This window comes from Rhinoraja longicauda, chromosome 7, assembly GCF_053455715.1.
Source record: "Rhinoraja longicauda isolate Sanriku21f chromosome 7, sRhiLon1.1, whole genome shotgun sequence".
NCBI lineage: Eukaryota > Metazoa > Chordata > Chondrichthyes > Rajiformes > Arhynchobatidae > Rhinoraja > Rhinoraja longicauda.
In genome coordinates, this window is record NC_135959.1 from 8,667,798 (window position 1) to 8,680,027 (window position 12,230).

The following is a 12,230-nucleotide window of genomic DNA, read 5'->3' on the forward strand; positions in this document are numbered from 1 at the left end:
TAAAACTCTCAATCTGATCTATTTCCCAGAGAGAGGACATCTTCCTGCCTAGCTTTCCCATTAGGGGCAACGGCAAATCCTGGACGAAGGCATTGGACCGGTGACGTCTCGGGTTGGGACCCGTTTTTAGACTGATGCCCATTCCCCCCCCCCCCCCCCCCCACCTCTGCAGATGCTGCCTGAGTTGCTCCAGCACTTTGGGGTGGTTTTGCTCAAGATTCCAGTACCTGCAGCTGCTTCCAATGGTGCTTTATCTCTCACCTCTGCAACTGCGCAGCAAAATTCATTTTGCACACATTACACTTGCGGGTGCCGCCATTACTGGAGCCATTATTTCAAAGTCCGGTCAGCCCGCGCGCTCGATGTACTGGAGCAGTTCCCACGAACCATCGTCCCTGCCCTCTCCTCTCCTCTCCTCGCCCGGCCATCTTTGTGTCCCGGGGGACACCTCCTGCAGCCGGCCTCGAATGTGTTGGAGGCATTACCCCGGTTCACCCTCCTACCTGCCCGTGACCTTCCGGCCCCACTTTTCCAGCTCCCCCTCGGTCCTTGTCATAGGGTCATAAGTGACAGGAGCAGAATTAGGCCATTCGGGCCCCATCAAGTCTAGTCCGCCATTCAATCATGGCTGATCTATCTCCCCCTCCTAACCCCATTCTCCTGCCTTCTCCCCGTAACTCCTGACACCTGTACTAATCAAGAATCTATCCATCTCTGCCTTAAAAAAAAATCTATTGACTTGGGACATTTTACAATTTTACCAAAGCCAATTTTACCTACAAACAATAGACAATAGGTGCAGGAGTAGGCCATTCGGCCCTTCGAGCCAGCACCGCCATTCAATGTGATCATGGCTGATCATTCACAATCAGTACCCCGTTCCTGCCTTTTCCCACAGATCCCGTGACACCTATTCTTTTTCTCCAGAGATGCTGCCTGTCCCGCTGAGTTCCTCCTGCTTTTTGTGTCTATCTTCGTTTTAAACCAGCTTCCGCAGTTCCTTCCTGCACAGACTGACAACGAGACTCAACATGAACACTTTGAAACTCCATGCCAATCTAGTTTAAACACCCCCGTGTAGCATTAGCAAACCTTCTCGCTAGGATGTTGGTCCCCCTACAGTTTAGATGCAACCCGTCCCTTTTGTACAGGTCACCCCTGCCCCGGAAGAGATCCCAATTATCGAGAAATCCGAATCCCTGCCCCCTGCACCAGCTCCTCAGCCACACATTCATTTCACAAATCTTCCTATTCTTGCCTTCACCAGCACAAGGTACTGGAAGCAATCCTGAGATCACTGCCCTGCAGGTCCTGCTTTTCAGTCTTCTATCCAAGTCCGCAAAGTCATGTTGCAGAACCTCCTCCCTCTTCCGACCTGTATCATTGGTGCCAACACGCACAACAACCTCCGGCTGCTCCCCCTCGCTCTTGAGGATGCCGTGCAGACGCTCCGAGACGTCCTGGACCCTGGCACCAGGGAGGCAACACACCATCCTGGAGTCTCGCCCGCTGCCGCAGAACCTGCTGTCCGCACCTCTGACGATGGAGTCTCCCAGCACTATGGCTCTGCCTGACGTCACTCTTCCCCGTTGTGCCTCGGCACCAGGGTTGGGACCACAGCCCTGGCTACCACTCAAACTTGTCGTGTAGTCCACTCCCAAAAGGGTGTACCTGTTTTCAGTAGGTACAGCCACCGGGGTCTCCTGCACTCCACGCTTACTCCCCTTTCTCACGGTCACCCCAATTTGGCTCTTCCTGCTTCCTTGGCGTGACGACCTCGCTGTAGGTCTTGTCCAGGAAACTCTCGGTGTTTCCCGGATGGGCCTGAGGTCATCCAGCTGCTGCTCCAGTTCCCCAAGACGTTCATTCAGGAGCTGCAGCTGGACACAATTCCTGCAGATGTAGTTTCCAGAAGCACCAGCAGTGTCCCTGACTTCCCACATCCTGCAGGAAACACACAGTACCAACCTGCCTGCCATTTCTTCAGTGGACAAAAAAAAAATCACAAATTTCGAATCAAGTGTAGCCTCAGCCTCCTCGCCAAAGTCTCACACTTTACTCACCAAGGCACTTCACCTCAACAAGGCCACTCCCAACAAGGCCACTCCCCACAAGGCACTTCACCCCAACAAGGCCGCTCCCAACAAGGCCGCTCCCAACAAGGCCGCTCCCAACAAGGCCGCTCCCAACAAGGCCGCTCCCAACAAGGCCGCTCCCAACAAGGCCGCTCCCAACAAGGCCGCTCCCAACAAGGCACTTCTCCTCAACAAGGCACTTCACCCCAACAAGGCCGCTCCCAACAAGGCCGCTCCCAACAAGGCGGCTCCCAACAAGGCACTTCTCCTCAACAAGGCACTTCACCTCAACAAGGCACTTCACCCCAACAAGGCCGCTCCCAACAAGGCCGCTCCCAACAAGGCCGCTCCCAACAAGGCCGCTCCCAACAAGGCCGCTCCCAACAAGGCCGCTCCCAACAAGGCACTTCACCTCAACAAGGCCACTCCCAACAAGGCCGCTCCCAACAAGGCACTTCACCTCAACAAGGCCGCTCCCAACAAGGCTGTTCCCAACAAGGCACTTCACCCCAACAAGGCTGCTCCCAACAAGGCCGCACCCAACAAGGCCGCTCCCAACAAGTCCGCTCCCAACAAGGCCGCTCCCAACAAGGCCGCTCCCAACAAGTCCGCTCCCAACAAGGCCGCACCCAACAAGTCCGCTCCAAACAAGGCCGCTCCGCCACAGCTGCACTTCTTTATCTGTTACCTAGTCAACTAATTTAGGGCTAATTTGTGAATTACTCGAAACTGGGCCTTTGGCGCTCTTTTTAAATCTTCTTTCCCACTGACTCACCTACGTCCAGCCAATACTCGCTCTCGCTGCTTCTGGCTGCTGCTTCCCTCCGACCTTCACGGGGATGGGTGTAGCTGGGACACATTGGCCGGTGTGGGCAAGTTGGGCCGAAGGGCCTGTTTCCACACTGAAATCCCTCCGCCGCATCTGCCTCCACCACCACCACCATCCTCGGCAGCGCGTTCCAGGCACCCAACACTCTCTGCGTAAAAAAACTTGCCCTGCACATCTCCTTGTAACTTTGCCCCTCTCACTCACCTTAAAGCTATGTCCTCCAGTCTTTGATGTTCTACGTTCTACCCTGGGTAAAATATTCCGACTGTCCGTCCATTGTGTGTGCGTTTGTTTTGTATGTGTACGTATGTGATTACACACATTGAACTTTTTTTACTCACCTATATAAATTATTTACAGTGTACTATGTTTACACATTCTGTCGTGCTGCTGCAAGTAAGAAGTTCATTGTCCTATCTGGGACATCTATATACTAAAACTCTCATTTGTTTGTTTGTCTGTTTGTTCCTGAACTACAGCCAAACCGGTACACGATAGCACGACAGTTTTAAGCCCACCTTACTCACCGTCGTCCCTTTGATGCTACTGGAAGAAGTTTCATTGAAATCGGTGTTATATTTTAAAAGTTATTCACATTTTAAAGTTTAAATCTATCTTCTGGGGAAGGAGGGGTGATAAGGAGGTTTGAGGGGGATGGAGTTGGGGGGAGGGGAAGGGGGGAGGGGAAGGGGGGAGGGGGAGGAGGGACGGGGAGGGGGGGCGGGTAGGGGAGGGGAAGGGGAGGGGGGGAGAGGAGAGGGTGCTGCACCAATGCAGGAGAGGTTTGGGCCTAACGGGTCCACTTGGTCTAGTATGACAATGAAACACTCTTGACTCTTGAATTGAAATCCTTGTAAACAGTATTGTGGAAAGAAGAATCCATCTGTGCGTCTCTCTCTCTCCTCTCTACCTGTTAATACTTTACTGAACTTCATCCGAAGTCCTGTACTCATTGGAACGTCTAGTGAGGGTCAACGACTGCACACACACACTGGCAGAAAGAAAGGTTTCACCAACTACAATCGACGCATCATTTTCTTTTCCTTTCTCCATTCAAATAGAACCTTCTCTTCCTCCTCCACGTCCCGTTGAAGACCAGCGGCTTGCCGATGATGAAACCAGAAGGGAATGTGTCAACGTCTGTCATTTAAGGCTCTTGGAATTCTTTGGCAGTGGTCAACGGGCAGTCTTCAGCTTTAGTCAGCTGGAGACTCTTGTTGATCCATTTCTGTATGAGGAAACAAATGGCGGTCATTTTGCTGCAGACACCAGCATTCAAGGAGCAGCTTGGTGATGGCGGATGTACAATCTGAGTCTCCCAAGAGGAGCATTAAAAAGGAAACCATGTTGTCCCTATCATCCCCGTCGAGATAGTGAAAGGCCCGGATAGAGTGGACGTGGAGAAGATGGGAAGTGGGAAAGTCGAGGACCACAGGCCACAGCCTCTGAGTGAAAAGACTTAACGTTAGGAGGGAGAAGAGGAGGAATTTCTTTTGTCAGAGGATGGTGAATCTGTGGAATTCATTGCTACTGAAGGCTGAGGAGACCAAGTCAATGGATGTTTTATCAGGCAACTGAATCATCCTACCACAACCAGAGAGCAGTGTTGAACTACTGTGCACCTCATTGGTAGGCCCTTGGACTATCCTTGATCGGACTCTGCTGGCTTTACCTTGCACTAAACGTTATTCTCCGATCAATGTATCTGTACACTGTAAATGATCGATGGTAATCATGTGTAAGAAGGAACTGCAGATGCAGGTTTGAACCGAAGACAGACACAAAAAGCTGGAGTAACTCAGCGGGACAGGCAGCATCTCTGGAGAGGTGGAATGTGCTGCCTGTCCCGCTGAGTTTCTCCAGCTTTTTGTGTCTATCTTTGATTGTAATCATGTTTTGTCTTTCCGCTGACTGGTTAGCGTGCAACAAAATCTTTTCACTGTACCTCGGTACACGTGACAATATACTAAACTGTTCTGGTGCATAAATCAGGAGTGACGATCTAACCCATTGTTTTTTAACATGTACCCCGAGATGTGTTTCTTTTATCAATATTTTAATGCCTTTAGTTACCTGAAAATCACCATTGCAATCTTCAAAAAGTCCTTTGAACTTCTCTTCAGCATCAGGGATTGGTTGACACAATTTGGACAATAATTCACATCTGCAGGGAATGCAAAATGCCAAATCACTATTTTTCAGAAGAGTTTTGGGAAGTGGGAATAACTTTATTGACTTATCTCATCTGTTTAAAGAGCAGCAGATCCGAACATCAGCAGAAAGCAATGAGACAAGGGAGGATATCTTTCAACCAGAGGGTGTTTGCAATTCACTGCCCGAGACTATGACTTGACTTGACTTGACTTACTTGACTTTAAGAGATACAGCGTGGAGACAGGCTCTTCGACCTACCGAGTCTGCGGCGACCAGCGATTAACCCATGCACTACCACTCTCCTACACACCAGTTTACAAATTTAACGAGGCCAATTAACCTCCCAACCTGTACGTCTCCATAGAGTGGGAGGAAACCGGAGCACCTGGAGAAAACCCTCATGGTCAGAGTGAGAACGTACAAACTCCGTGTCGACAGCACTCGCAGTCAGGATCAAACCCGGGTCTCCGGCGCTGTACGGCAGCAACTCTACCGTTGTGCCACCGTGACGCCCACATGTTTAAGGCACAATCCCTCAATTGAACATTTAGGCAGCTATAACCCACAAAGCGAACTCTTAAAACAATTTACTGGTGGAAGGCATGGGTCATTGGTGTTGATATATAGATTGTGGTGGCCTGTATTGAAATGCTTGATACGGGGAGCACACGGAAGACTCTTGTACTTTATAACTTTTTCGGCGTCCTTTATGTGGTGACCCTTTGCATACCTTGTGTACACAAAATAAAGAATATCACTGCGACTTGTCACATTTGACAATACAGTATTCATTCATACATTTATTCTTTCATTCAAAGATATTATTTTTCCTTTGGAACACCGAACCATTGAAGATATTCACCGACCTGATAGAAGAATATAAAATTACGAGACGTATAGAAAGGGTAGAGAGTCAGAACCTTTTTACCCAAGCTGGAAATATCAAAAATCAGAGGGCATAGCTATCAGATAAGAGAGGAAACGTTTAAAGGGGATGTGCTGGGCACATGTAATTTTTGCACAGATGGTGGTGAGTGCCTGGAATGCACTGCCAGGGGTGGTGGTGGTGGCACACAGGGGGTTGTGCCATGTGGCACAACGTGGTGTCGTGTTTATCTCTCGGCAATAGGCCCGGCTTGCCCACTGCGGAGCCGGGAAATCCGCCTGTAGAGGGAGCCGCCGAGCCCAGTCCCTGTTCGTCCCCGAGGACCGGGGTGGAGAGGGAGAGGGTCAAGATGGCGGCGGTGGGCGCAAGAGAGAGGAACCAGGGTCTTACCTTCCTCGCCCTCAGGTCCGGCTGCGAGGTCCGGACCGTGGTCGGCCGAGGAGAGGGACGATGGTTCGCTGGGTGATCTGAATCATGGCCACAGTAGGAGGCCTGGCTGCAGCCTGGGGCTCAATTGGACCGGGCACCGCTCTCAAAGACTGAGCATGCGGACCGAACGCAGCTTGCAGCGGCACACAGCGGTGGAGCAGCGGCGGGGGACACCAACAGCTTCGCTTGGCCAGGCCGACCCCGCAACGTCGCCAGGACAACGGGCCTTTATGGCCAGCAGCACCTAAAGCAACCTGGACTTTGAAAATGGTGCCAAAACCTGGCGGCTCTTGTATATGGTCTCAGTGGACTGTTTCCGTACAATTTGTACTCAATCGTGGATTGTGCTTGTGTGTAGTTTAGTTTGGTTTAGAGATACAGCGTGGAAACAGGCCCATCGGCCCAACGTGTCTGCACCGACCAGCGATCCCCGCACACTAGCACTATCCTACACACACTAGGGACAAATTGCATTTATACCAAGCCAATTAACCTACAAACCTGTACGTCTTTGGAGTGTGGGAAGAAACCGAAGATCTCGGAGAAAACCCACGCGGTCACGGGGAGAACGTACAAACTCCGTACAAACAAGCACCCAGAGTCAGGATTGAACCCGGGCCTCTGGAGCTGTAAGGAATGTAGCTCTACCGTTATGCCACCACATATTCAGTAATACTTTACTGAACTGTATGCAAAAAAAAGTATTTCACTGTACGTATGTGTGATAGTAAAGAACCATTGAACCAGTGAGATATGAGTGTGGCATTTAAGAGACTTTTGGAGAGGCACATGGATGCGCAGCGAGTGAAGTCAAGTCAAGTCAAGTCAATTTTATTTGTATAGCACATTTAAAAACAACCCACGTTGACCAAAGTGCTGTACATCAGTTCAGGTACTAAGAACGAACATACAATGGCACACAAACATAACAGCACATACATAAACAGTTCACAGCGCCCCCTCAGAGGGCCTCAAACGCTAGGGAGTAGAAATAGGTTTTGAGCCTGGACTTATAGGAGTCGATGGAGGGGGCAGTTCTGATGGGGAGAGGGATGCTGTTCCACAGTCTAGGAGCTGCAACCGCCAAAGCGCGGTCACCCCTGAGCTTAAGGAATATGGATCATGTGCAGGCAGATAAGATTTGGTCTTGGCACAGACTTTGTTCTTGTACTGCACTATCGTATGTTCTATAATCATGTAGATTGGGTTAATTTGGCAGGAAAGGCCAGTACGAGAACAAATCTCCTGAGTGTATTCCAGATAGCTTCCAAGAACAATACGTTCGCGAGTCAGCCGGCAAAGATACTGTGAAGTGTAATGAAGTAGTTTCAATACATGACTTCGAACAAGATCCCAAAGGGAGCTGTGATCACATTACAACAGAAGTTTGTATTTATATGGAAAGGGCAAAACATGGAAGAGAATCAATTAAAACAAAGGGAATTACAAAAGGACGAGGATAGAGCCTGCTGTCATGGACTGGGCTGATGGATGAACAGGGGAGAAATGTGGAATGGAGGTACATTCATGACACTCCGCAAATGTGTATCCCAGCCAGGAAGAAAGGTTCTATGGGAGGGGTGAAGCAATCATGAGCAACCAATGAAACTAAAGAGACTATAAATAACTACAGATCGGCTTAGTTTAGTATAGTTTAGAGGTTCAGCGAGGAAACAGGCATTTCGGCCCATCGAGTCCGCGCCGACCAGCAAACCCCACTCATGAGCACTCAGGACAATTTTATATTGATACCAAGCCAATTAACCTACAGACAATAGAAAATAGACAATAGGTGCAGGAGGAGGCCATTCGGACCTTCGAGCCAGCACCGCCATTCAATGTGATCATGGCTGATCATTCTCAAACGGTACCCCGTTCCTGCCTTCTCCCCATACCCCCTGACTCTGCTATCCTTAAGAGCTCTATCTAGCTCTCTCTTGAATGCATTCAGAGAATTGGCCTCCACTGCCTTCTGAGGCAGAGAATTCCACAGATTCACAACTCTCTGACTGAAAAAGTTTTTCCTCATCTTAGTTCTAAATGGCCTACCCCTTATTCTTAAACTGTGGCCCCTTGTTCTGGACTCCCCCAACATTGGGAACATGTTTCCTGCCTCTAACGTGTCCAACCCTTTAATAATCTTATACGTTTCGATAAGATCCCCTGTACGTCTTTGGAGGGTGGGAGTAAACTGGTCAGGATGGAACCCTGCTCTCTGGCGATGCAAGACAGTAGCTATGCCATCGTGCCGCCAGTTGGCCTAATGTCTATTGTTTGCAAAAATGTTAGAGGCGATTATTAAAAAAGAACATTGAACCTAGAACAGTTCAACCCACGATTAGTTTAGTTTAGAGATACAGCGTGGAAACAGGCCCCTCAGCCCACCGAGTCCACACCGACCAGAGGTCACCCATACATTAGTTCGACCCGGCTTGTCTTTGGGATGTGGAAGGAAAGCGAAGCCCACACGATCACAGAGACAATGTGCAAACTCCACACAGACAGTACCCAAGGTCAGAATCGAACCTGGGTCTCTGGCGCCGTGAGGCAGCTGCTCTGCCAGCTGCACCAATGTGCCACCATTTAATCCTGTTGTGTTAAACAGCTAGAAACGACACGAGGAAAACATTTTTAAACAACTACATTTGAAATAGAGTAATGGTGCCATACAGCATGGGAACAGGCCCTTCGGCCCGACTTGCCCATGCCGCCATCTACACTGGTCCCACCTGCCCACGTTTGGCCCATGTCCCTCTAAACCTTTCTTATCCAGACACCTGTCCAAATGTCTTTGAAATGTTGTCCACCACCGATTTTCCGGCACTCTTGGTTCCAGAGCCTTGCCGGACTATCCGTTGTGCCGGACCAACAGAGGTCACGGCCTCCGAGAGAAGTCAAACGGTACCGGAACGTTCCGCCTAGGCCGCCGAGGAGCCGCGGTACACACCCGCAAAGTCCAGCCTCGGAAGTCTGTTATGGGAACGGATCTGCCGGTTCCGGCCGGGCCGGAGTTCCAGAGCCCCGGCCGCAGGGGGGCAGATTCAACCCGCCGATCCGCCGCGGAAGTCCTGATGAGGCCGAGATCGGCCGCCTCACCCGGCCTAGGGGCCACGTTTTCGGGGGGATTTTCAAGTGCGCTCTGGTAATTTTGTCCGGATTAAAGGAGGCCAGTTGCCGGAAGGTCGGCGGTGGACCTGTACATCCTCTGGCAGCTCATCCCGTGTACACATCTCACAGGTAGGTGAATGTACAGGAAAGTTTAATAAACAATAATTCAGCAGTACGTTGCAGATGGGGGCATTTAAAGTAGAGCACGGGGCGCAGTCAGAAGAGCAAAGCCAAATTATCCCCTCCTTGATAAAAACTGCACAAGAATACATCCCTCTGAGCCATACAGCTGAATATCTAATAAACTAAAGCAGATGATAGTAACCACTTACTTTGTGCAGATAAAAACTAGGAGCAACACGAGTGCAACGAGAATCACTGCAAGCACTGCCACAATTGTTGGGAAGGACATATCCTTTCCGTCAGGATCTGGAAATACAAAGCCTTCCGTTGCTATCCGAGACAATAAACGTGCAATATGATCAAGAACAGACATGATTCCACGTGTAAGAAGGAACTGCAGATGCTGGTTTACACCGAAGATGGACACAAAATGCCGGAGTAACTCAGCGGGTCAGGCAGCATCGTCCAAAGGTAGACACGAATTGCTGGATTATCTCAGCGAGTCAGGCAGCATCGACCAAAGGTAGACACAAATTGCTGGAGTAACTAAGCGGGTCAGGCAGCGTCACGGATATGATTCCATATTTTTCTTTCCCAGTCCCTGGTCAAGTGTCCAGGATTGAAAGGATGTGGAGAGCATATTTCTACTAGTGGGAGAGTACAGGACCAGAGGGCATAGCCTCAGAATAAAATGACATACCTTTGGAATGGAGGTGAGAAGCCTAACTAATCAAGAATCTGTCAATCTCCGGCTTAAAAATATCCATTGACTTGGCCACCGTCGTCTGTAGTAATGAATTCCACAGATTCACCACCCTCTGTCTAAAGAAATTCCTCCTCATCTCCTTTCTAAAGTTACGTCCTTTGATTCTGAGGTATGGCCTCTGGTCCTAGACTCTCCTACTTAGTGGAAACATCCTCTCTACATTCACCTTACCTAGGCCTTTCACTATTCGTTAAGCTTCAATGAAGTCCCCCCTCATCCTTCTAAACTCCAGCGAGTACAGGCCCAGTGCCTTTAAAGGTGCATCAGATGTTAATCCAACCATCCCTGGGCTCAGAAGCTGGGACGGAAAGCTCTCAGTGAAGCTTGTAACAGTCTAAAGTGTCAAAACCAAATTGCAAAGCTTCAAGAAGACAGCAGGGGATAGGGACAGTTAGCGTGCCTAAAAAATCCTCAAAACCTTCTTCATGTATCATAATCATTCTGTGCTTGAAAGAATGTTCAAACTGAGCACGTGTTCCTGGTACTTACTTACAGTCCACTTTAGTCAGGTTCTGCTCCCTGTTGTCTCCTAGCTTACTCCCAGTGATCAGTGTGTTTGGCGCTCTTAAATAAAGTCTGGATTGCCTTGCCCGATCTTTGTAGTGTGTTTTAAGGTCATAAGGTCATAAGGAATAGGAGTAGAATTAGACCATTCGGCCCATCAAACCAACTGTGCCATTCAATCATGGCCGATCTAACTCTCCCTCCTAACCCCATTCTCCTGCCTTCTCCCCATAACCTCTGACACCCGTACTAATCAAGAATCTATCTATTCACCTTTAAAATATCCACTGCCTTGGCCTCCACAGCCTTCTGTGGCAAAGAATTCCACCCTCTGACTAAAGAAATTTCTTCTCATCTCCTTCCTAAAAAAACGAACTTTAATCCTGAAACTGACCCCTAGTCCTAGACTCTCCCACTACTGGAAACATCCTCTCCACATCCACTCTATCCGAGCCTTTCACTATTCTGTATGTTTCAATGAGGTCCCCCCTCATATCATATCATATCATATCATATATATACAGCCGGAAACAGGCCTTTTCGGCCCTCCAAGTCCGTGCCGCCCAGTGATCCCCGTACATTAACACTATCCTACACCCACTAGGGACAATTTTTACATTTACCCAGCCAATTAACCTACATACCTGTACGTCTTTGGAGTGTGGGAGGAAACCGAAGATCTCGGAGAAAACACACGCAGGTCACGGGGAGAACGTACAAACTCCTTACAGTGCAGCACCCGTAGTCAGGATCGAACCTGAGTCTCCGGCGCTGCATTCGCTGTAAAGCAGCAACTCTACCGCTGCGCTACCGTGCCGCCCTCATTCTTCTAAACTCCAGCGAGTACAGGCCCAGTGCCTGACGAACGCTCATCATAGGTTTTCAAGGTTATCATCGGTTTTAAAGTTTTCTTGAACAAAAGTAATCCTCTTACCAATAATCAGGGGTTTGCTCCAGTCACTCCAGATGCTGCTTTCTAAACAGATATCGTTCATCACAGCTCTCACATTGACTGAATATCTTTTTGTGTGATCCCTGCTGATGGAGTGATAGGTTCGAGTCACATTTTCAAGCTGAGAGAAAAAAAAAACAAAGCAATGGTTTCCAATTCATTACATTGACACGAGTGATACTAAAGCTCTCGTTTGTTTGTTTGTTTGTTCCTGAACTACAGCCAAAACGGTACACGACAGCGCAACAATGTTTGGGCCCACCTTACTCAACGTGAGATCTCCTCTCATCCTTCTAAATTCCAGTGTATACAAGCCTAGTCGCTCCAGTCTTTCAACATATGAAAGTCCCGCCATTCCGGGAATTAACCTAGTAAACCTACGCTGCACGCCCTCATTTAGGAGG

The 12,230-nt window shown here is 49.2% G+C and overlaps 1 protein-coding gene across 1 annotated transcript in view; it reads right to left on the reverse strand.

Annotated features, from left to right (window-relative positions):
- Window positions 1-3,951: 3,951 nt before the first annotated feature.
- LOC144595423 (interleukin-5 receptor subunit alpha-like) overlaps window positions 3,952-12,230 on the reverse strand; it is a 43,818-nt gene continuing 35,539 nt past the window's right edge. The window contains exons 5-8 of the mRNA XM_078402926.1: window positions 11,809-11,947; window positions 9,814-9,910; window positions 4,978-5,068; window positions 3,952-4,132 (exon numbers count right to left, since the gene is read on the reverse strand). Of these exons, the coding sequence (XP_078259052.1) occupies window positions 4,052-4,132; window positions 4,978-5,068; window positions 9,814-9,910; window positions 11,809-11,947 (408 nt within the window). The 3' untranslated portion in view covers window positions 3,952-4,051. The remainder of the gene's footprint in view (window positions 4,133-4,977; window positions 5,069-9,813; window positions 9,911-11,808; window positions 11,948-12,230) is intronic.